We start from the raw sequence: 26354 nt of genomic DNA on the forward strand, positions 1-26354 counted from the left end.
TGTATTTGCTGTTAAACATAATTCTGATTTGGTAGAACAGGACCCTTAGGGATTAGTTGTCTTGTCCTCATTGATGGAAAGATAATGAATATCTACATGGGAAGAAAATTGTTGTTGTTGTTGTTTTAGAGAACATAGACCATATTTATTTTTAAACAATCTTCTGTGGGTAGAATACAGGGAATGAGTGATGAATAAAAGCATATCATTAATTTGACTCTCCAGCAGAATGGATTATAATTTAATGGACAGAAAATCCATGAGGAATGTCCATATTCTTACATTGTTTGGAAGTTATTTTACACCAGATGTAACAACAGAAGTTCACTGCTTTTCAAATGAAAGCAAAATAGCAAAGACTGACAGACTTGAGCAGAAAGTAGAAACAAGCCAAATTTTACGTAACAGAAGTGATTTAGTTGGACAACATGGAAGTTCACCCAGATTTCTACATATGAAAAAAATCCATTTATCTGCTTGCATAACTTTTATCTGTACATCTATAAAATTAAGGTGAGATAATGATTTTGCAGTTAAGATGCAGATAGAAGCAGGCCTTCAAAGAAAAATCTAATTGAAGTTTATGAAAGCAAATTTTAATATTTTGTCTCAAGACGAGACAGAGAATGTATCATTCAGAGTCATTTTACATGTGTACAGACTTGAAATACTTAGTTATTTCCTTCAGTTTACTTATGTATGTTTTCTTGTTTAAGGATTTTCGGAAACTTTCTAAGATTTAAGAGTTCTGTCCTTGAAGTGACTCCAAGCTTCTTAAAAGCTGAGTCCCAGAAACTGGAGTGTCACTTCTCTAGACTTGGTCTGGACAAAATGGTAATTATTTATTCTCTGTTTTAAGATCTTTAACAGTTTCATGTCTGACAAGTTGTTGTCCTTTTTGAAAGTGGCTAACAACAATATAAAACTTTAATCACAAAAGTAGGAGCTTTTATTTAAAAAAAATTATCTAGCAAAGTTCATGAGCATTTAACGTAAACTTTTTATATTTTAATCCCTTAATTAGACTTTAAATGCTGCTAGTCTGATATATGATATCTCCGTCTGCCTCTATATCATTATGATGCTATCCAAATACTGTTCAGAAAAGCTTCTGGGTCTGTAAAAGTTCTAGTATTGAACTGATGGGTGTGTTGCTGAAGCTGTACCCTAGTGTAGACAAGAACAGAAGGTTCATGAGCCAGAGCAGGGTCTCCTGAGGGAGCAGGGCTCTCTGGCTGAGTCCTGTGGTTATCACACATTAAGGGCTGGGTGTCTAAGTTCTGTCTGCTGCTCCAAAGGCTGTTTGTATGTTTAATGATGGTGAAACAATGAGATTAAACTCATTATTAGCTTTACAACCAACATGAGATTAACATGACTTGTGCTCTGATACTCATTTTTTACCTCAGCTTGATTTTTAGCTGTAGAAATTTCTAACATCTTAAAAAATCCCTGTGGGTAGCATTAGTCAAGTACTGTACACTACTGGATGCTAGTATCCTAGGATTTAAATATAAGCTTGCAGAAGCTGAGTCTGACATATTTTGAATGTCTACACAGAGCATATTACAGCTGCATCTTCATTTTGCAAAGAGATGGTTTAAAATTGTTGAAAGTAAGTGAAATGTGTAGTTACCTCTGGGGCTGTAGAACAGCATCCGTGTATGTAAGATTAGGCACTTCCCGCCCCCGGGGTTTGCAGTTTTGTATTACAGATTATCATTATTGCGTACACTTTTCTGATGAGATTGAGAAATTTCTTTAGCTGTAGTGTAAAGCTGCCAAAATACATTTACCACAGACCTTAAGGCAAATATAATTCTTCCAGAGGCAGCCTCAGGCTTTGGAGGTTTTCATGCTGAAAGCAGGCTTAGACTTCCCGTGAGATCCTCAAAGAGATAAAAAGACTAAAAGCTCTTCAAAGCTAGGCCTTAGGCCCTGACATAATTAATTCTCTGGCAATGGTTTATGTATGTAAAAGAATGAATAAATATTTACAAAAATGCAATTTAAATAGAAACTTACCCGACTAGAGTTGAAAATAACTTTTTATTATCACCTATTCTTTTGAATTCAACATAAAAATGTCTTCATATAACTTTAATTTAGACATCAGATGACCAGGAAAGGGCATGTTATTTTCTCTCTCTATATGCAAAATTTCAGTGAGGTTATCTTGCTTTTTCCATGCTGAATAGTTACTACTGATAACTGAACAGACATTGAAATTAATTTGCATAACAAGTAACTATGCTGTTATTCTAACTCTATTCTGCACATTAACCCAATCACTTACTAATTGTAAGTAAGTATAAGGTCCTAAATGAAAGAACTGCTCTGTGTTCTGATCTCCTCCTGCTTTTTCCTTTCTTATATTTTAGGCTATGTTAACACTAACATTTATTTAACAGATAGCAAGGTGTTCTAGAAAAATCCCCCAATCTTCAATGCTGTCAATAGAGTATTATAAGTTAAGAGTTAATTTATGCTGGAAATGACTTAACAGAAATATCACTGAAAAAGAGCCAGGAAAAATCCTGTTGAGAAGCTCTACGGTATCAGCATTAAAACTGTAGGGCTGGGAGTCAAGAAATCTTGATTGATTGCAGGCTTCCTTTCTTACTGTGGAGATGCTGCTTTGCCTCATGGCTCCCTGCTCTCCACCTTGTAAAACAGAATGATGGAATTATCCTGTATCTTCAGATACGTAGCAAGGAGCAGCCCAGACCAGTAGCTATTTATCCTCTTCAAAAAATTCCACATGTTCAAAGGAGACTTAAGACAGTTTGTTCCCCAAATCAAGTCTGCTGCACCTCTCAAACCTCTGTTCATACTGTGATTGTCAATTGGCCATGAATCAGCAGTATGATCAGGAGCAGGTTTTTTGGTCAGGCTTACTTATCCATGGCTGTTCTTACTTAAGCCTGACTCCAGCCTAGTCCTCAAATGCCTGAGGATAGGGAGAGAACTTGGCTTGCTCTGTGTCTGTATATTCAATCAAGGCTTTATCCCTCTATTTATAAAATTCTTTAAAACTTATCCACAGGAAGCTGTATGAGTTAAAAGTATTTATTGCTCTTAAATGTTATTAACAGCAACAAGTGATCAAATCCAAAGATGGTATTTCTGGATAATTTGTAGTGTACAAAACATTGCTATATTATTTATTTTGCCTTTCTTCTCTCAGGAGGTGCTTACACATGTGTGGGGTTTCCCATAGTGCAGGCATTAGCCTTCTTTGATTTGAAGAATTGTAATTCAGTGTGCTTTTTAAGTGGTAATTTAGATATACTGTGTTATATGAAGAGAATTGTAGGGCTAAATTTTTATTATTTATTTATAGGAACTATTTTTCTTACAGTAAAATATGAGAACTGACATTTTAATAAGTATTATGAATGTTCTTAATAAATTGAGAAGTATGTTCACCTAGAAGTGTCAGTATTGAGATAACTCCCAAGTTTAAATTCCACTGTTGTCATTGGAATTGCTTGTTTCCAAGAGTGACCAGGTCACAGGAGTGACTAAAGAATAGCTGAAGCAAGAAATTCCAGTTTTATGTCCACTACTGGTTTGAAGAAAACAATTTGGACTAGAAGTAAGATAGTGCTCTAATGCAAAAGCAAATTAAGTAACTGATAAAACATAACTGCTTTATTTAATTTTTCTTATTTTTTTGTGAATGATGGAGCAAAATTAAGCCAATTTAAAAATATGACATTCTTTTGCTGAAATCTTCTCTGTTTATTTGGAAATGGTTAGATCAGTTTTTATTTGATCCGTGCAAAAGAGATTTCCCTGGGGGTAAAAAACTTTTAATCTGAAATTTTGCAGCTAAACTATGGACGACTAAAATAAAAGATAAAGTTTGATGCAACTTCTTTTAAAAGACTAAAAAATCAGATCATAAACAATTCTAATCTGGTTCAGTTATTTAATTACATCCTTTAAAAAGATGATCTGCATTTCTTTGATTATGAAAATATTTTTAAATTAGGTACTTGCCACTTCATCAATGATATAAGCAGAAAAGTGTTTTTCAGGGAATGAGGAAGATGTTTTTATCATCTTGTCACTGTTGTCATGGAAACTTGTGTATATCATTGTTAAACAGACTGTACATAAGGATCTAACATTCCTGTGACTTATTATTGCCAGCTATTGTATTTTTTAGTGTATTTTCTTCAACACTGTAGTCAATGCTTAAGAAGTTGTAAGTTGCTCTCCTCAATTACAGCCATGAACACAATTACAGGATTAGGCTGTCCAGAGACCCCATAGTACAGGGTTCTCTGTTAAAAGATACTTTTCAATACGGGGTTATTAACAGTTTTATTTCCTAATCCACTGCAGACTATTATAACCACTTAAAAATTAATATTCACTCTATTCAAGTAGATTATTTTGACATCAGTTCTTTAGAAAGAATAAGCCATCCATCAGTCTTTATAAACTCTCTGTCTCAAAAACTGTGTTTCTATTCTGAATGTGGATTTTATATATTATGTGCTTTGTTTTCTAACACAGTACTAAATTCATAGCAGAGCTCTTGTGTATCTTTGTCTTAACCTATCATGCATGGAACAGTCGGCTGAAAGAGAAGCTTGACTGTGACAATCCAGATTTAAGCACTCCTGGACACAAAGTGTGGATAACTTGTTATTTGGTTAAAATCTTACGATGGGCACAATTCACAAAGTAGAAAAAAAAGGTTAATTTTTTTTTTCCTCCAAATGAGATTTAAGAACCGGTAATTTTAAGCACAATAAAAGTGCTGTATGTTTTGCAAAAGTAAAGTTTTATTTTTGTCTTTTAGTTCCTGGAGTTACTTCAAAATATACCTTCTGCATCAATTATTTATGACTCAAAATTACTTCTCTTTTAAAAATGAAGTTACTTAAATACATTTTTCATCATTGAACAAGTGACTTCCATTATCTCAAAAGTATTCTTTAAATTTCTTTTCCCGTCCTGACCTCTTTGGTTTGATCTTTTGGGGAGTTTTCTGAAGACTATTCTGACATTTTAAAACTATTATTTTAAAGAACTGTCAATGAAGAACATAGGTTTTGGTCTAGAGTTAGCTGTCTGTAGCAATTTGATGCAAATTTAACTTATCTGAGAATCAGAGTAACACGAAGTGTTCCAGAATAGTAAAGTTTTAAAGGTTTTTTTTGAAGATATTGTTACTTACAGTATTGGTTTTTTTATGTCCAGAGAGTTACAGTATCAGGACTGCTAAAATACAAGACCATGTAGAAGAAAAAAACTCAAATATAAGTAAAATAAACCACTGTGGCTTTAGTTTCTAGAAAAATACATTCATTAAGTGAGGGAGATAGATTGAAAATTAAATTTATAGGAAATGTGCAATTTTCTCTTCTTGCGCCAGGAGATTCTATCAGTTCAGGCAGTTGAATTCAAAATAATGCCACAAGAAAAATTCCTGGGAAGCAAACATGCCCAATCTGTATGGCTAGGAACTAAGAATATTTATATAAGATAAATGTATATTTTCTATTATTTCAGATTACAGGAAGCTGTATTTGAATGTATAGTCACTGAAAGGAAAAAGGAGATATCCTTAGATTTTTAGCATTTCTTGTGGCAAAATGAAACTTGTTTATTACTGGCTTAATACCTTTCACCTACAATCATTAATGATTTGAGCTGTGGTTTATAGAAAAATAAAATTTCCAAACTTTATATATTCCTGTCTCTTTCTTTCATAGGATTTAGTTTTGGATAAAATGAAAATTTTGTGAATGGAGAGCTTTGATCTTTTATCCAAACTTTTCTGCATTAAGAGAAAAGCCGTAACTCCCTTTTCTGCTGAATATCATTTTGCTTTTATGGATATCTCACACAGTAACCCAGTCAGATAATAATTTTGTTTTCTAGTCATCTTCTGTAGAACAGTCTTATGAAATCTGAGCCACAAGTTGCAGAGCAGAGGGAAAGGTCAGATGTGTATTGCTCTCCACTGGTCACCAGTTGGTGCTCTCCACAGGGCACCAGCTGTGGGGCTCTTGGCCATTCAGCACACAGGAGCACTGGGGCTCCACATTTTGTAGGGAATAGGAAAAAATATCCTGACTATTCATTGTTGTAATGTGCTAGTAAGTGTTGGGAGTGCTGAAGAGCTCATCTGCTTGGCCCCAGAGCTGTTAGCTCTGCTGGACTGCCATACCTAGGTGAACACTTGAGTAAGGGGAAAGGGGCTTTACGAAAGAAGAAAGGGAAATGCCACAGCAGTCAGGTGGAGTGGATTAAACAGTTGCAGTGCAGTCAAATGTGGCATCTTAGCTCCTGATCCATCAGCTTGCAAAAGGAGCTGTAGGAGGGATAGATTTTTCAGGCTTCTGGTTAAACTGAAAATATTGAGGGTGTGGAAAAATCAGATTCCTTCATTGTTGAGGATTTAATTTCTTGACAAATGAAAAACTAGGAAAATGCAGATCGAACTGTGTATCCCACCTGGAAAATACTGTTTTGAGGCTTAAAAAGTATTGTGTAAACATAGTAGGCAATTATGAACATTGGTAGAAAAATGAAGTGGAGGTTTTGGGGTTATTTTAATGGCTTATTTTGGTTTGTTTTAATATATTGCTCCCGATCACAGCTAAGGGTACATCTGCATGGTGCAGTCTTGTACCCTGATAAATACTCTCCCTTCTGAAGGAGTTCATTTCTCAGGATAATGAGTTGTATAGGAAAGCGTTTATTAACTCAGGTTACATGGCTTCTGGTATCTGGATTGGATTGGGTATTATTATGTGAAACTAGTTGTGTACCATACAGACATCTGAAATGCTCTGACATCAAAATCCAGTTGGGCTAGACAGTGCCTGAGAGTGTGAGTTTACAAAAAATGTCTATGTTTCTGTATTTATTAGGCATTGAAAATTCATGAGGTTTTCTGGGATTCAGAAGTCAGAAGTCTAACATCTCATTTGTATTTGTTTTTAAAAATAACATTGCCACTCTCTGCTTTACCAAAACATTAAATAAAATAACTTTTATTGAACGAAAATCCTGTCTTAGAGCCATGCGATATTTGCAGGTTTTGAAGTGCTGATGATGAGTGCAGTGTTAATGATCTGACAGATACAAACTCTTGGTTTTTTTCTCTAAATAGAGTCATCTCTTGAATTTCTCTAGTTAATGTGAGTTGGTGTTTCGTGTTCAGGGAGATTAAAACAGGCAGGCTGGGATTCCTTGCATTTTTCTGTTTGTGACTGTGGTGCTGATAGCCTAATTATGAACTTCCTTATGCAGGGCTTCTAGGAACTTCCAGTCAGAGTATTTCTAGAAAAGAGAAGTAATTGAGTCTCAGCACTTAAAAATGCCTTGTGTGCTTTTTGAAAAGACACCACCATCTGTGCTGTGTCGAATTAATTGTAGCTATTTCAGTGATGTCTGTGTCTGTCCAGTAAGAACAGAAAATAACATTTTAATTTCAGGGATGTCTGTAGGTTGATTTTTAACTAATTTGAAATAGGATAGCTAAAACACTACCTTTACCTCTGCTCTTGTTAGGTTTCCAGTCCAGAATTGAATGGAGTATGTTCATAATGTATATGCATCTCAGTATAGTGCTGTGCAGATTTCACACTGAAATACTTTGGTCCTTAATTTGCAGCCTGCGTTCAAGTACACCATGAGGAACTCTTCATTAAATGGGTTTGAGATTGTGAGGTTTCTGGTATCTTTACAAACACAGGTTCTGCTGTTCTGTGAAGCAGTAGACTAGTCCTTTCAGGCCAGCATTACATAGATGTATTGCATATCAGAAGGCTTTTTAGGATTATGCCAAAAAAGTTCAGAGGTATTGTTTGTTCAGGGACAGAACTGAGAATCATGGCTTAATTGTTATGTGTATCAGGGCCAAAACAAGATGAAAACTTTTAACTTTCTGAGCTAAAAATTCCCAAATGTATTTCTTGAAAGACTGATAAAGGGACAAGGAGATGGTGGGGCTTTGGCCAGATGTGGACTCAGCTGTGTGTGATCAAAGCGGGGAATCTGCCCAGCTGTGCACCTGAAGTATTCACACTCTGGACCAACTTGTACTCATGGGGATTTGGGCTCATTTGCGCCCCACATTTCTTCCTCTTCTGCCTCCTCAGTAGATCCGTGTTTACATCAAGTGCTTGAATAATGTTCTGTGACAAAAAATAGTACACTGACACATGGAATGATGGCTCTGAGTGCTGGGAGACTGAAATGTCTCCTTTCACAGCATAAGCAAAGGTTGTGTATTGCAGGTACAGTGCTTCTGTAAACAATCTAGGCTAAATTTGAACTAAGATGTGAAATGTCCATGCAGGTGTGTGGAAGTAGAAATGTGGAGCTATGCAGCATTTTCTTAAAAATTTGAATTAGTACATGTTGTGTACTTCCCTGAAGAACCCATTTTTCTGCTTTATACTAATTTTAAAATATCTATAAAGCAATAAGAAATTCTATTTTTGCCATGCCCTGTGTGCATATAAATGTTGTGGATACACAGCTTAGCACTCTATTACAGTGTTTTCTTAAAATTCTGTACAATTGGATTTTGCTTAATCTGTGCTGTTTCATGCCAGAACAAAAGACTATGAATTATTTCATTATATAAAGTGGAAAATGATTCAGAAGTAACAGTTTGGTGGTTTTGGTAAAATTGCAGGTTTTGCAGGTGAAAAGTAATGTTTAGTACAACATAATTTATAATTGTTTTGGGGATGTACATCTCAGCATTTTAACTAGGTCTTTATTCAGATTAGATTTAGGTTTTTTATAGTAATTTTAAAAATATTGGAAATGTACACAAACATTTGCAATGCCAAACATTCCTGCTGATTCTAGATTATTTATTACCTCTTAGAGAAGTAGCTAAAGCTTCTTTCCCATGCCTGCAAGTGTTCAAGACCACTTGAGCAAGGCCAGGTTGGATGGGGCCCTGAGCAGTCTGATTTAGTGGGTGGTACCTTTGCCCATGGCAGGGGGATTGGAAATGGATTATCTTTCAAGTCCCTTCCCACCCAAGCCTTTCTATGATTCTTCTTGACCTGCAGGCTGCTAATCGAATCATAGTGCCCTTCTAAACCATGCAACCCTTAAACAGTCCTAACAAATTCTTCCCTGAATTATATCTGGATATATTAAATTTTCAGGCTTGCTTTATTGCACAGTGAATGTTTTCTGATAGCATTCAGTGTTTTGAGGAGGGTGAAAAAAAGCGAGACAGATTCCTGTGTCATGTAGTGTTGGAGCCCTGGGTTCAGAGAATTTCAGTCTTTCAGTGCTGACAGGCAGTGATCCTCAAAAGCACACTGCATTTGACCTGGGGCCTTGGGAAAGGCTTCCCAGATTATGTGATAGCACTGAGATTGTTGCTGTGTAATTAAAAAGAAGTTTGTTATATCACTGGGTGGAATATGTAGAGATGTAGAAAATTTAGGTTTCTGGGATATAGTAATATACATGTAACAAGATGGAGGATTTTGGGTGTAGATTAGTTCTTCTTTCTTCTTCCTTCTTCCTCACAAGCCTGGGTGATCTAGTATTGGTTCAAAAAACCCACAGTGTGGAACATGAATGATAGGTATTGGATTATAGGTAAAAATAAATTAGTTGGCATTCCATAATTGGGTGGTTTGGGCTTTAGAAGACCTTGGAAGGCAGCACTTGGGGGCCATTTTCACCTTGTTAACTTAGAGGCACACTCTGTGCAGCTGTAATATAGATAAGAAATAATAAACATCTAAGTCTGAAGAAAAACTCCATGTCTCCTGCGTTTCAATCTGAACTCCGAGTAAAAGAACCATGAGAGAGAGGCAGAGAAAGAAAAGAACAACAGAATATTTAATAATATAGTATCTTGCTGCATCTTTTATGTGAAAAGTGGAATTTTGAATAAGTGCACGGTTAGTTGACTCTCTGTTTTTCTCTTACTCTGTTTGTGCATAGTACTGTATTTTTCTTTAATATGATGAGTTATAACAGCTGTCTTGTAATCCTTGTATTATGGAAGTTACATGGGGCACAGGGTATTTGAATGCTTAGTTATGCCTGACCCAGATCATGCAAAAATGAGAAAAAATAAATTTGATCAAAGCAGTTACACATATTAGAATAAAATAGAACAGAATGAGTAGAATTGTTCAGTTGGAAGGGACTTCCAGTGACTGTGTAGTCCAACTGTCTGATCACTTCAGAGCTGACCAAAAGTGATCTTGCAGATATTTATTACACAGAAGGCATTGCAGGAAAACCAGAATTAACAGATAAATTTTGGTCTGTCCAGCTGCTGAAAACCCACCAGATATTATGTTAAAAGCATGTTAAAAAGCCAAACACCTCCCTTTTGCCCCTTTTTTGTCCCTTTTGGTGGTGTAATTTTTGACCATATTTGCTTTCCAGTGCAAAAAATAGCAAAAGATTTCCCCATGTTCAGCAAACTAATGAACAGCTACTAATAACTTTTCTATATGCTCTTAAATATTTTTCAAAGTCTCCTCTTAAAATATTTATTAAATGTAAGAAGGAAAAGGAAATTAACTGCACTGAAGGACTATAGTATTGGCAATATTATCACAAAAATCCCAAAGTGAAGCCTTAGTGCTGCATTTCTGTCTGACACTTTTGTAGGTACTCTGTCTCCTTACTGCGTGGTCCTTAAAATCATGCATGAGTCTGTTTAGGAATATATTTGCTGTAGCCATGATCTTCAAAAAAGACCTTTTCCTGTGAATACTCACCTTACAAGACTAAACCATTAGTTTCCCCCAGGATGAAGCACCCTGAATGCCAAAAGCAGTCAGCATATATCACAGGTAATTCTCACCTATACAAAGTAGACTTCTAGGTTTAAATCTGAACTTCACCAATGCCCATCTAAACGTGAAATTTAGGTGCTTATATTTGAGGGTGGAATGGAAACTCTTGAAGCTTACTGTACTATTTATATACAAAAATTCTGTCTCTTACTTTAGGCTGAAAGCAGTTCCTGACTTTTTTCTCAATACTTAGTTTTTCAGGTTTTCAGACCTTAGCTAAATCAAATGCTGTATTTTTTCTCATCTTTGAAATGTTTCTTGTTCTAAGAGAATCTGTGTTTTTAAATAAGCTCTAACATTGTGTTTGGGCACATGTACTTAAAATTCTTTAAAGAATTTTTTAAAGAGCACGTATTCCTTGTATCTTTGCCTGATTGCAAAGCTGTGTGGTGGTGAATGACTTTTCTAGATGAAGTTCAAAATCATGACCTCTACAAAATGAGAAACACATAAGCTACAGTTTAAAAAGAAAAATGATGTTAAAGTGCTGGTTGCTCCAATTGGTCTTGTAATAGCTTCTTGCTTGTTTTACAGAAGTAAACACTGACACTGCACCCATCAACATAAGGATATCTTTCAATTTCATTGCAACTGGAGTCAGTGACTTCATACTGAAAAAGGTTGGTTTTTGGACTACAGACCATGACAGTTTGTAACAGTGAAGGAACATAATGTTTGTGTGAATACATAGGCATATATACTTGTAATACAGACTTGTCTGTATGTATGCACAGGTTTAACCTGCAGCTGACATGATATGGAAAGCATTTAAGGCATTCTATAAGCTTTGTGGAAAAGAAGTAATTCTGAAAAAAATGTACTAGCAGTTACATCTACTGGAAAATGAGAATAGTGTGCTTTTTTAAACAAGAAGCATTATTATTGGACCAGTACGAAGTTTTGTGATAACTGATTTTGGAGTCACTGATGTCTGGAATCTTAGAATTAGGCAGTTTTCCCATAAACTTAGAGTCAATGTTCCCCTTTTAATCCTGTTAATTTTACTAAATTACTTATCCTATAAATTAACTGCAGCACAGTATTTTAATTGTGTTCATAGTAATTTTAAAAACAGTTGCTGGGGATAGGTAATTTAATTATATTTTATCAGTCAGAAAGCATTAGCTCTGCTGTGAGTGATAGCCAGCAAGGCCATCTGCAATGTCTTTCAGTTCACTCACTCTGAATTGTTCAGATAAAGTCTGTCAAGTGCTGCCTAAATAAGGAAGGAGCTGTGGTAGGGTTAAGTGCAGTGGAGGACACAAATGGAGCATTGATTCCAGGAATGCTGGAGGGTCTGAGCTGTTTCCTGCAGCACTGAACCTTTTAAGAGTTTTCATTGTTTCCCGCAAAATATTAAAATGCGAGTGTCTGTCATTCAGGATCTCAGAGAGGATGAAAATGAGGATGGGGAAGAAGAAGAAAAGGTGAGTTAAACCCCAATAGTTTTAAAAAGTACTTATTTCCTTCTATTTTTACTCTTTAGGACAATAAACCTGGAATGATTACCTTTTTCTTTCAGATCTTTCTCAAGCCTGTTATTGAGGACAGAAATATGGAACTGGCCCGAAAATGCAGTGAATTAATAAGTGATGTAAGTGATGGTGACTATTTGCATCCTCATATTTGCATTCTTTTTTCAAATGGGTTTATGATACATATTTTCTCAAAGATGTACAGTGTAGCATGTGCCCATCTAAGGCTCAAATAATAAAAGTACACAAAATAATAGAAAAGCACAAATTACTCTGGTACCGTAAACTATCAGCCACAGAAGAATGAGCTTTTCGGAGCACTTGGATGGTACAAAGCATAGGCCCTAGAAAGGTGAGTGTTTCAAAATGTGTGTCTTGAGCAGAGGGTGTCTGCCATGCAAACACCTTGGCTGCTTTCATCAGGAAAATGCAGTATTTTTTCTGGTTGTAGCCTAGTCCTATGCAGTTTAATGGGTTTGAACAAAACTGGGTTCCAGTATACATAGCTGTAAGGAGGAAGGTTAAAAATAGAAGATGAATTTTGAGTGTTATCTTTTGTTCTGTGCTGATACATGCCCAAAACTGCTCAACAAATTGTTACTGACTATGCTTATAGGACAAATCCATGGAAATGCTAGAATATCTTTGAAAATTATTTAGCTAGCTAATTCTTGATTTAGTTACTGTAGATTTTTAAAACTGTAGATCAGTTACATAAACATCTTATAGATATCATAGGTCAGGTCCAAGACATTTTAAGTTGGAGTAGACCTGATTGCTTCGATGTTACAGCATCAGATTTACCTTGATGGGAGTTTATTATTGTTTCCCTCTGGGACAGTGCGTCTGAAAAATAACTTTGTCCCTTCATGTGCATGGGTGTAAAGAGTGATACTTCTCTTGTGAGAAAGCTGGCTGGCAGGAGAGGAGACCTTTCTGAGGAGAGTGACTTGTTCAACAAATGTTCTGAAGAAACCGAAAAGTGGTGTCTGGCTCATGTTGTGTTGTAATCTGATATTTAGTTTCGGGTTGTTGATTTAGTGGGAATAGAACACACAGAATCTAAATTTTTAGATTCAGAAGAACAGTATCTGGGATGTCTAAATTGTTACAGTGCTGGCTTGGAAGTGTGACTTGACAAGGTGAAAGTTTCCTCTTTGTCCATATACCCTCTACTTCAATTTTCACAGAAAGAGTGCCGAAAATTGGATAGATCCTTAAGAGGAGCTACCAAAATCAGTCCCCTGTAAACCCAAACTACTTTAGGAAGTAGTAGAGATTAATAATATTTTTACTGATAGATATACACATGCTTTCTTTGGGAAAAAAGGGTATATGGTGCATTAAGTGCCTGTCAACTCATGTAAAGGCCAAAATGAAAATGGACCTGAAGCACTTACATGACCCAAAATACATTTATTGCATCCATCCAGCTTCTTTCTAAACATGGTTGCTGTTCTTAAAGGCAAAAACTTCTTGAAAAATTCTGAAGAAATCTTTATTTGAAAAGGAATTATTACTCTGCTGTGTGCTTATTAGGAGTAATGTCAGCTGTGGCTGTTAATTAATGGATAAATGGAGTGGCTGTATTTTCTTGGATTTTCTGCAGGGGCTTGAGAGCTAAGGTGGATAACTAAGTCAAGCCAGGCTTCTACAACTTACAATGGTTCAGAGAGGTAGGCTTTTGCTGAAAACTTGTGATGTGTTTAGCCTGAAAGTGTGTTAGATTTTCCTTGAGATATGTCAGGCATAATGGCAAAGTGTTATTAATGCTTTCAAAGCAAGAACAATATATAATTGTCCAGACCAATCTAATTTCAAAAAAGAGGCTCTGTGTTTAAAAATAACATCCAGCTTTGGGGCCTTATTCAGCCTCTGATGAAATCAGTAGGTTTTTCTCCATTGGCTTGAAGGGAATATACACAGAATATGAACTCTGTTTCCGAGAATTTTTGCTATAATGGGATTTCTTATGACCAGTGAAGTCTTTTGTGCCTGTGTATAAATTCCTCACTCTGCACATTTCATTGTGGAGGCCAACAAATTGCAAGGAGTTTGCATTTTTACCTTCAATTTTTGACTTGTTGACAGTCAGAACTTTTTATATATTCCTTATCTTTTTTAATATGAACCTTTGCACATACTACTGTTTGTGTGGATTTATGATTGGTGTACATCTGTACATTTTATATGTACAGTGGTTTTACGCTGCTTGCAGTTTGGCCCTCAGATGACCTTGGGGGAGCAGCCTGTGTCCTTGCTGACCACAAGACTGGCTGATTGTCCTTTTCTCATGGTGGAGCTGTCAGCACAACTCCTCCATCAGAATGCAGAGCCAGGAGTGCACATGCCTGAGATACTGGGGTTGTATTACACTTGCCCTGCATTCTTTACAGGCTGACATTAATTTGGCAATATGGTTTTGAAAAAGTGTTACATTGGCAGCCCTTGGTGCATCTGTAATTGCCAGCCTTGAGCTGTACGTAGGGGAAGTTGTGAAGTGTTTATGTGCCCTGGTTCTTGAGAAAATCCCCAGTTTCATTTGAGGTTGGCAGATGTTTGTTCCATGGCTGTGATACCCCCTGGATTGTTTCTCTCAACAGTCATTCCATTTAATCTCCCTCTATTATGCAATTTTATTCCACAGATGTTTTCAAAACTGTCATGTGTGCTTGATTTATATGAATTGCCTTCCTCTCCAGGCCTTTTCTCTTCCACATTGAAGTTGAGCTCGTCCATTTGTTTGTGGTGTATTTTCATCTCTTCCTTGTTTTGATTATGTGGTGTGATGTTTTCAGTACTGTTATAAGCAGAGATGGGAACAATTATAGAAGTTAATTGACCAAACTATCATAATCCTTTTCGGTAGAATGGCAGGCACTCTGCCTTCTGAAGATTCTGCTGAATTTTGGTAATGAGCAGTACCAGCACTTCTTTTCCTCTAAAGCAAAAAATAGAACTACTTGCTGTTTATCTGTCCTTGCTTTGCTTTAGGATGTCTCTGTTATAAAACAAAGGCCAAAAAGACCTAGAGTCAAGAGTGTACCAAACAGTGTGTGAAACCAACAGGGTTTTGACTACCTAATTCTGAGTGCAGCTGTTCCCCTGGATTCACCACTACTAGTCACAACTAGTCCTCTAACTCAAGAGGACCTTGATGCTGAAGTTGCTGGAGATTACTAAAATACTAAGGAGTAATAATACTGTATGCCTGCCATTTTCTCTTGCTTTTCTCTAGGTTCCTATGGCCACAGAGAAAGGATTCTGTATTAGATGGATCTGTGGTCTGACACAGTTCTTAGTCTTATGAGAGATTATAGATTAGGAAATGTAGGGTTGGAAAGTGAATTCTTGGTGGAAAGAGGTTCCCTTTTGTTCTAGCATAAAAGCTAGATAAGAAGGTTCAGACCTTTTTGTTGTTTTTCTAAACATAAATGGGTATTTTTGATATGACAGTTCTGCAATGGATCTTGGCATGGTGACTGTTGACATGGTTATACCATTGATGTCAAGATTATTAAGAATAGTTTTTTGAGTGTATTCAAATTAAAGTTAGATGAGCATGTGTCCCTGAATAAAAGGAATGGTGGCTGCTTGGATTAAGCTGTTACCACTGGGGTCTTTCCTTTAGCCCACAGTCTTCCTTCTGTGTTTCCCCCTGAAAAAGGCTGATGGAACAGGCCATGGGTGAGATGAATTTTCTTGGTGAACCAGGAAGCTTCGGCTTAAAGGTTGGATGCCCTTGTTTTATAAAGTTGATCTTTGCATAAAATATCCATTAAGAAAAAAATGCAGCTTGAAGCTTACTGTTTTGGTGGTTGTCTAGGAATTTTAATCTACTTTACTGGATAGTTGTGCTGTGGTCAGACTTAGTTTTATGATGAGTCAGGGAGAAGAAAAGGATCTGGAGAGAACTATGAAAAACGGGGCCTTTAGTGAGCTGTTGAACTTCAGAAGTATATTGAAAGAGCAGTGGCTCCAGGCCATCATTTGCAAATTTTTCGTATTTGTTTTTTTCACAAGGCTTACCAGATCAGCTCGAACTAAACAGCATATTTTGTGGTGGGGAGTAAGCCACTTGCAGGCAAAATTTCTTATTCAATATTTTAGACATTTGAATTTTTAACTACAGACTTTGAAGAGGAATATTAGCTTCTCTGCGTATTCATTCCAGCCATTGGTTATGTTTGATCATAGTCAACCTCTTCAACATCATGCTGGCATCATTTACACTAAATATGTTTTGTAACTGCAGGTGTCATGAGTTCATTATACTTGTCCCATTTCATCTTCCATCTTTCTGATTCCAAGCAATGTGGACAATACTGTAGCAGAATGGAGTTTGCTGGATCGGAGTTTGACCAAGCATTTTGTTATCTGTTCTCTATAAATTGCCTGTTTGAGTCTGTGTGCATTTTGTGGCTTCTATGGGTTACTCTAACAAATGTGAATAGTTAAGGATTAAGGAGGTGGCATTAGTCATTTACTGCTTTCAATTCTTTTGAAAGCATGACTTCTACAGCAGAACAGCTTTGTTTCTTCTAGTCATGTTCTGTCATTCCCCCCAGTTAAGACATACCTTAAGAAGCTTTCATGTTTGATTTTTGAATGCAATTATTGCTCTGTAATTAAAATGGATATAATTACAGTCAGCTTTCAGATGTCTGTGGGTGATTTATCTAAGTTGTGAGCAGCAAGACTCTCTGTCTCCTCTGCCAGAGTCACAGCTTTACAGGAGTTTCTACTGGGAATGCCATCAAACCCAACCAGTAGACAGTCAGCACTGTAAACTTCCCATGCATGTGAGCAGGTTGAACAGTAAGTGCCTGCTCATGTTTATCACAAAGTAGCCCTTTTTCGTGTGTTGCTCTGTGAGCACCTGGGGGTATGGTGTCACACACAGGTTACATGAACCATTGGCTTTGTGAGGCCCTGAATAAAGTCATGACACAGTAATGTTATACCCATTGTTTACCAAAAGGTTTTTTTTAGTATAGACTGTAATCCACAGAAGCAGATGATGTGATTTGGAAGTGACAAACTCCTTTCAGTAGTCCAAATGTGAATGAGCTCAATATCAACCAAAATTGCTTCTGTGTGGGAATTAAGTAGTCATGAGTTTGAGATGAATTTGGCATTATCTAATCCATTTTTCAGTGGACACAAAATTTGCCTTAGAAAGCACAGGAGCTGATTCTGTGTAAGCTGCCATCCTTCTCCTAAGTTTTCCAAGTCCCTGTAGAGGAGCATAGACTAGAACTTGTGATATCCATTAAGGATTCAGAGAAAGAGGATATTAAGGCTGCATATTTCTGTAATGCTCAGATGCAGATCATATTGCTTCTGTCAGCGCTTGTCAGCAAGTCTAGAGTGCATAAATTCAAGCTGCTGTTATGCAGAATGTGAAAATGAGGTTAGAGAAATGGTAGCAGATAATAACCATGAAAGCTTAATACTAAATAATTCAATTTACATTGATCTAAACAATTCTCTGTACAAAGAAAGAAATGTCACTGAAAACATCTAAGGCTATCCATGTAAAGTGTCTGTCTTTAAAACAGTATTTAGTCCATCTCATCATAATTCACCATCTTTCTTCATGCAGTTATTATATAATGAATGTTCCTACATATTAGCCATCTCTATAGATTTTATCCTTCTTGCAGTTTCACTAATACAAACAGTAACTCTGACTTCAGCAACACTCATGTGATTATTATACCTGCCCATACTGTTTGCCCCATTGAAAGAAAAAGGTTTGTTGTTTAAAAAAATAAATTTGTGTTTGGTTTTTTTTTGCTGATCATGTCATAGTGTCTTGGTGTTGTTTCTTTTTTTTTTTTTTTTCCTAAAATGGTTTCCTTTGTGGGTACACATTTTAAAAAATGTCTCAATTTAAAATTTGTTTGGTCTTAAAGAAATTCTGTTATTACTTGAATGTCATGACTGTTGGGTTCTTTGTAGGCAATGGTTTGGCAGTGGCCTCCTGAATTTATTCATGTTGGATTCATAAAGGGGCATTTGATGATGTTATACAGATTCTGTGCTTGCTAGGTCTGTGTTAGAAGTTAAACAATTTTTATCTTTGAGATCAAGGATCAAGGAGATCAATTATTCGATTCTTCTTTCTTTAGAGATACTAAAACATCTACAACAGTGAAAATGTGGTCTAGATGTAGAGAAAAAAATCCTCTCTTTTTCATCTATATTATTAAAGAGTTCTGTGACTTTTACATAGCCCTAGTAATGTGCGTGAGAACTGGTAGCTTCCCTTTATGATTTAATTTGATGCAGCTGGAGGTATTTGCAAGCCATTCAGCATAGTATCCATGAATAAAATAAAACAGAAATAATTTAAAAAATATAAATACAAATGACCAATGTTTACTTTTCCGTGTGTGTGTTTTTAAGAACAATTAAACTTCTTTTTCTCCTCTTTGTAGATACACTATAAAGAAGAGTTTAAAAAATCTAAAGGCAAGTGCATATTTGTACCTGACACCCCGCAGCTAAAACATGTGAAAAGCCTTGGTGCTTTTATTTCTGAGGTAAGATCTAAAAGACTGAAGAATTTTCTTGGCTTCTTATCCTTCCTAAAAACTCTTTCAGCTGAATACTGTGATTTTTAGCAGGGGAAGGATGGCTTATTTCAAATAAAAATTCTGTTTAAAGCTGAAGTGACTTAAAAGGCTGTAATTAGTGCATACTGTATATGTAAATAATAATAATTTGGAATCACATGACACTTTTCTTTTGGGACTTGAAGATACTTTATTAATGGTTTTGAGCTAGTCCTAGCTATCCCATTTTATATGTGGATAAACTGAGGAATAGGAAAGAAATGTTACTTTCTGCAGTGATGAGGTTTGCAAATTACACCTGTGCAAAATTTCCCTGCTGTGGAGATTTCACAGCGTGATATCAAACAGAAGGAGACAAGGAAACTGTTTCCATGTTATCATCCCTGTCCTCCTTCAGCAAGGGGCCTGAGGCAGACATCAGGTCAATGCCACCTGTGGGTTGCCTGAGCACTTACACTCATATGTATCTATATATCTATAAATATATTTGCATACTTGTGACATGTGCACACGCACACAACTGTAGTGGCAAAGGAAGAGCAACAGCTTCCAAAATGCCAGAGCAGCATTTACTGTGAGCTCTTCATGTTCCAGGTACAAGGTGCTGTAGGATTGCACCTCTGATTATTTTCCACAGCTCAGAACAGCAGAAGGAGTTTCACCTGAGAGACAGTGGCTTTGTTTAGGAAGCACTGGTTCTGAGTGATTTTTCTGTCACTGTGGCCCTTCAAATAATTAAATTTTTGGTGTCTCATTTTTTGTGCCACCTTTATGATTATGATAAAGAACATCCCAATATTGCTGTCTGAGGTTATGTAATTTATATACATTCTAATTTCTCTTTCTGATATACAACAATTTGCTGTGTGGCTTTCAGTATAAATGCACCTAATGAATACTTTTCTTGTATTTATCTTCCTATTTTCTGAGAAAGGGTGGCATGTCCCAAGGGGAGTAAATCTGATGTAATTGTACTTTATAAGAGACAGACTGTTGTAGTCTACAAAAATACAATATATGGAGAGTATTTATCTAATGCATCTGTCTGATTCCAGAGAATCTGCTTCTAATTTAGAGATTTAGAGATATAAAAGATTTAGAGATATAAAATCAAAGATTTAGAGATATAAAAATATCTTAAAATTTTAAGCCCTGTAGATTTGATACTACCACACTCGTAAGCCTGTTTATTACTAAACTCTGCCTGTTTATTGCAGCATTACCTGAAGCCGATGATGTGATGGATGGTTTATCTTGTAAATTACTGACCTCTAGTGTCCCATAACCTGTATTTGCAAATCTTGGACACTGACATTCTTAACAGCATGTCCACTGCAGTGAAAAAAAGCCCTCTGTTTGGGGAACAGCAACAAATGTTACAGCAAGTTATTGATATATAGACATATAATACATATGGGGAATTAGCCTCTAATGAAGAACTGTGTATTTCACAGTAAATAAATGACATTAGACAATATAATTTAAAATATTTTTGGTATTTATGATTACTTTCACAGCAGTGCTTGACATTATTGTTTTATGAATTTGAAAAACTTAGATCTGAAGCAAAACCCTCACAGATTTTGAACTATTATTCTGGTCTGTCTTGAAAAACCCCTTTGTGAGGAACTGCTAATACTGAACACTGCAGGAAACACAGGATAAATAAAAAGTAATTTAAAAATGAGACTGTAATACGAAAAGATGAAATAGAAATTATGGCAGACATCAATGTTCAATGTTCCTGTCTTTTCTCAATACATTTAATCGCTGCCATTATTAATTGGTAAAATATTTATGGTTGGCCTCTCATTTGCTCCCATTGTGCAGGACTTGGGAAAAGAGAAAGAAGAAAAATAATTTTTGGATTTGAAAATGATCTGAAAAAGGATAGAATAAACTGCCTTGCTTACTTTATTTTATACTTCCACCAAAATTATTGAATTTAATTAGGAGATATTTTTCATTGCTTTGTGTATTAGACACATCCACATGAAGTATTATTTAAAGATTTTTTTCCTTGAAAGTTAATGACATCATTAAATTTTTCCAGTTCTGGTCTATGCCATTTTATTTACTAGAAAAAATAAGTAGTATGTTTACTGTATCTTCATTTTTGCATTGTGTGTCACCTTTTTCTGCCCTTTAGGTGAAATACAAAGGAGCTGCTAAGAAAGACCTTTCCAACTCTCTTTATCAGCAGATGCCAGCCACAATTGACAGTGTATTTGCAAAAGAATTAATGCACCTTCAGAGCAAGGTACAACTTTAGAATTGCAAAAAATGATCTTTAGATTAATTTTGTGTCAGAATAGGTACATTTTGAACAAAATATTTGAGCAGACACTTGATTGCCTGCTTGATTTATTTGGGTGAACTTATCATGCAGAATTTATCACCTTAACTTCTTAAGTTCAAAAACTACTCATTTTAAAAATGTTGACAATTTACTTGTTATGTTTATTAAATATACAGTGAAAAACTGATAGTGCATTCATTAATCCAATGAAATCCATGAACGCAATAAGGAATTACTGAATTCACTGAGACGTGGTCTTTATAGAATGGATGAATCTTCTATAACTATTTCCACTTGGGTGCTGTATTAGCTATATAAAATATTTGATGCTGAAGGGAAAAGAAAAAAAACCCCTGCTTTAATGACATCTAAAGGCACTTAGTAGCAGCAGTAAATGTATTTCTGATGGTCTACATACTAATACTTACAAAAAAATTAATAGAATTAAAATATGAATTCAAGTGTATTGAACATAGTGTAAAGCTTGTAAACAACCAGTAAAATAGTAAATTCCAGTTCAGTTGCCTTCAGGGGCTCAAAAATATAATACCCTAAGAGTAGGCAGGTGACCCTTCACTTCCACTGATCTCAGTGGAATTGTGAATGTTACGTATGTGTAATATGAATGCAGTTACAGATTTTCACTGTTACTCATGAGAATTACATCTGATAGATGGTCATGGCTTTCTGTCCACCAACCATTTCCATGGTTTTCCTGTTTTTGCTTTCTCTTCTCTTAAAGATATCAACTACATATAGTTTAATACAGCCAGTGTGTGAAGTGAACACGCTCCTAAATCCATAGTATTGATTGTATCTCAGTATGCATTCTTGTACTGTAGTGATACTTTTTCAGACAAAGGAAAATATTCATAACAAAAGAAAGGACTAAAATCTCATGACAGCTTGTGAAAGAATGTTTTGATATAAAACATTGTGTTAATCAAGGCTATATTAAGCAAATATAATAACATATATTTTAATTTTCAGAGTTTGAAAAGGAACATATATACACCCAAAGCAGCACAGTAGCTGAAATGACATTAATGTGACATTTCATTGTAAAGTGAGTGATTAGAGGAATTACAGTAAAAATAAATTGGGAGTTAAACTTGTATAACATTTTTAAGCCATTAGCTTGATTTATAAAACATTAGTTAATTATTTTGCCACAGATTTACTCCCAAATTCATTCCAAATTATTACATTCTACGTTAGTTTACACAAATGAGGTCAATTAACATTGGTGATGTGGCAAAAAAGATAAATAACTGAGACTAAAAATGAAACCATTGGTTCATCAGAAAAACCCTTTTAAGAAAAAGATCGACAGTTTTATTTGGTAGTTCCTGAAGTTTTTTCTTCAATCATCCAATAGTCAGAGAGAAAAAAATATGCATATAGGATGAGTTATATTTAAGAAGAAAATTTTCCCATAAAATTCATACCATCCCCTTAGGAGTAGATGCATTATAAATCATAATATACCATAAAACTCAAAGATAAGCTGACACATTTTTCCAACTTGTGGTTACTGTTGCAGTGGACCTGAATTTAATGCTACTTTGAGAGAGATCTCAGGGGATTTTCTAGTGAAAATCTCCACAGTATTCAAATCTAATCCATATTGTGCCTATCACTGCAGTACCAAAGTAGCTAATACAGGGATTTCAGATTTCAGCTGGGTCGGGATATGGCAGAAGGGGTTTCTGCTGCATCTGTCTAGCTGGGATTGTGAATTTACAGGTCATTACTTCAGGAGGAGACTACAGATATGCCATAGGAAGGAGAGAGAACAGCACCAGCTGGCCATTGTGCCGGCTCTGCTCCAAAAAGGCTGCTATGAACAGGGAACTGCAGTCTGTTTCTCAGTTATAGTAAGCTGATTTTAAAAATAGGTGCTGATTTCCTGAGAGGTGGAAAATATGTGTCCTTCTCCCTACCCACATTAGTACAAATTTACACCTTTGACTCCCTTTTCATGCTTCTTGGATGCAATGCTGGGCTGAAATGCTTTTGCTGGCAGATCAAGCAGGACTCTGCTTGCTCTGTGGTGCCACGTTCTCAGCAGGATCCACAGACTCCTCTGCCAAGCAGGTGCATTGGGACTAGAGGATCATGGTATGGAAGAAAGAGAGCCCCTGACTTTGCCCAGTGCTGCCTGCTGGCACAGGCTGGCATGCCTCTGCCAGGGGATCTCCTTGCACAGGTGTGTCCTCTGCAAATGGGCTCTCCCATGATTGGAAGTTTGCTCCTGCTGCTGCCCAGCAGCCCTGTCTTCAGCCTACCTATATCTAGCCCAGTTTGGTAATTTGATAACACCATTTCAAATCACACACAGGATTTAGGAACTTGGAGGCCATAAGGGGAAATTTTCTGTTTTTCTCGACAGTTATACCCCACCTACAGCTGCCCTCCCCTGTCCTCTCCAGGGCCAACAGGCTGCCACAGCACCATTGACCACGTTTGCATTCTTTAACTCATGTGGCAATTGTCAGTGACTTCAGCAGAGCCAGGATCTCATTCTTCAGGGGTCCTGCCATGTGGTGTCAGTACTTGACATAAGGATCTTTCTGTAATGGAGAGTACAGCACCCTGACACACGTGGTTCTCCTGCTCTGGAACTTTTCCGCCATATTGGCTGTATTGAATGATACTCAGTTCTCTCTTCAAGATGCTCATGAAAGCCTGAAACACGACTGCCTGCTGGCTTTTGCATGAAACCCATGTTTGCTCTTTTTGTGTTTTATGTAGAACTGGCATGAAGAAGGAAACAAATATCCGTAGAGAAGGACATCTGTCCAAAACTGTTGGCAAAAAAAATCCTAACACTCTTTATGGGAAAAAATGTTTCAGAAAAATGAAGAAGTTTCACAGCCCCACACACTTGGGTGGCTTTTATCAATTTAATTTTTTTTCCTCTTCACAGAAAATTTAACTGTTGCCTTTTAAATGGTTTTCTTGAGAGTGAGCAATCAGATTTGCCTCCCTCTCTCACTTCTGTCATAGTTGTCCCTGGGGTAAGCTAGAAAGAGGAGATGTCCCTGTCATCACTGAATAACTTCTCTCTGCTTACCAGCCTACAAAGCTCTCACCAATTTCCCTCTTCTCTGCAATGAGAAAATAAATTTGATGAGAGCAGCCTAGGCAGGGAACTTTCATTTTGATTTTTCTGAAGGTAAATGGAAACTTTTTGGAAAAATTGCAATTTTCCTGTGGAAAATATTTCTGAAGGAAAATTTCTGATCATTGCTAGCTCTGGGCCAATTCTTCTTTTTTGTCTGAAGATCTGTATACTGAATACTTTCTTAAGTAAAACAATATTTTTTTTAATAAGGTGTCACATACAATGATAAAGGTATTTAAAATTGCTTGGGGGGAAACAATGTTGAAAAAAAAAGCATTTCATCACTTTTTTCATCACTATTTCTGCCATGAGAAGCAATTGCATTGTTTTTCCTCTTATCTAAAGGGAATAATCTAAAGCAAACTGAAGGCAGTTTAATTTTCTACTTTGCACAGGGCAATATCTCAAAGAGTAACTATATGTCAATGTTGAACAGTATTTCCTGTTTCTTTATAAAGGCAATGAGCCAAGAGAATCTTAAGCAATGTTTTCAACTTCCAGAGAAAGTTTCAGAGGGGTTTTTTTTTACTACAATAAAAATGTTGTTGTTTACTGCATCATTTCCAATCATATTACACATTATCAAACTGTTTTATGTAATTCTTCTGGGTTTTTTTATGGTATGAAATGTCACATTCAAGATTTCCTCGGTTTTCTGGTGGCAGGTATTCTGGACTTCTATAATTCTGTTCTACACAAATACATTGGATAATCTAATTCTCTATATAGAGATTAAAGTGACATTTTTGGTGTCCTACAAAATCCTACTAAGTTCAGAGCACACCTTACTGACTATAGAGGGAAATACAAAAATATAAATGTAATAGTGTTTAAAGTATGCTGAAACAGCAGGTCAGTCAGAGCTGGGTTAAAAGAGCACAAAACCTTCCTTAATTCAGCTTCCTATTGACACACTGGTGTACAAGAGAGGAGAAAAATAAAAAATGAGTATTTAAAAATTTGGTCAATCTGAAGTCCTACTTAAATAATTGCCTTATATTTCTCAAGTTAATAAATGGCACCACTACAGAGTAGAAGTTATGTCAGTGACTATAATGCTTGATCTCTGTGTAGAGTAGTTTCGTATATAGATTTGATGAAGGAAATACAGTTTAGCTGAAAGTTGAAAATCAACATGAGTTGAGAAATAAATATATGCATGTTAACCTGTAGAATAATGATTCTAAGAATATTGATGAAATAATAATAAATATTTTTTCATGCTTACTTGGAAGTGGTTTACAAATCTGGGAGTAGTTCTGCACTGAACTGTCACAAACTAAACTAGAGAGCCATTGAACCCCTCCTAGCCTGGGATTGCGTCAGGACCCCTTCAGCAAGTTAATGTAAATAACGGGAAAAGATAGGAAGAACAGATGCCAAAGCAAGTGAAATATTGCTACATTAAGCTAAAGAAATGGTCATCTTTCCCCAAGACAGCAGATACTCAATTGTAATTTCTGTTAAATTTCTCATGCTGAGAGTTGATGTGTTTTTGTGTTTTCATATCTTGGTTATGTAGCCCATTCACCAAGGGAAAAATAGAGGTGTGGAGGCAGCAAAATGGCAATGTAATAAAATATCTGTGAATTAGTAGATTTTGGAAGTAACTGTATGGGTCTTCTGTTCATAATGGCATGAAGTGGGAACATCTTAAAAGTGACAGTGGAAGCAAGGAGAATTAATATGAGTTTTTGTGGCATATGTTTGTGTAGTAATTACACTTTTGTGGGGAATCATTTGTTAGTGATCCTTCAGTCTTGTTAAAGATTATGTGCTTTTCCATGTGCAAGATGTAACCAGTGTAGGCAAGTTATGGGCTCTTTTTGTTTCAGTTTCAATTGTGTTTTTTTCTGCAGAGGGCTCATTGTGTTACACTGGATAAGGAGGTGGCACATTTTAAGGTTCCTGATTTGATACTTTTGTTCACATAGTAGCAGTGCAAAAATACCCCTCCTCCTTTTTTGTCTTAATCCCTCAGCCTGTATATCATTTTGTAATCTGAGATAGTCGAGGCAGATACTGACATATTGCTTTGGGCACACTACT

General features: G+C 36.1%; 1 protein-coding gene across 9 annotated transcripts in view; it reads left to right on the forward strand.

Annotated features, from left to right (window-relative positions):
- Positions 1-26354, forward strand: part of NEBL (nebulette) — a 255276-nt gene that overhangs the window by 151143 nt on the left and 77779 nt on the right. For 5 of the 9 annotated variants that reach the window (XR_011148960.1, XM_069006669.1, XM_069006673.1 and 2 more), the window contains exons 1-6: positions 10767-10820; positions 11358-11443; positions 12206-12250; positions 12346-12417; positions 18742-18846; positions 21029-21139. The exons of 2 other annotated variants lie outside the window; for them this stretch is intronic. Coding sequence is in view for 6 of the 7 variants with exons in the window: in XM_069006669.1 (XP_068862770.1) it covers positions 10778-10820; positions 11358-11443; positions 12206-12250; positions 12346-12417; positions 18742-18846; positions 21029-21139 (462 nt within the window). In the remaining variant the exon portion in view is untranslated. Of the gene's footprint in view, positions 1-10766; positions 10821-11357; positions 11444-12089; positions 12251-12345; positions 12418-18741; positions 18847-21028; positions 21140-26354 lie in introns of those variants that run through there. 2 more of the 9 variants (XM_069006670.1, XM_069006672.1) reach the window with 1 other exon arrangement.

This window comes from Aphelocoma coerulescens, chromosome 2 (genome assembly GCF_041296385.1).
Source record: "Aphelocoma coerulescens isolate FSJ_1873_10779 chromosome 2, UR_Acoe_1.0, whole genome shotgun sequence".
NCBI classification, from domain to species: Eukaryota; Metazoa; Chordata; class Aves; order Passeriformes; family Corvidae; genus Aphelocoma; species Aphelocoma coerulescens.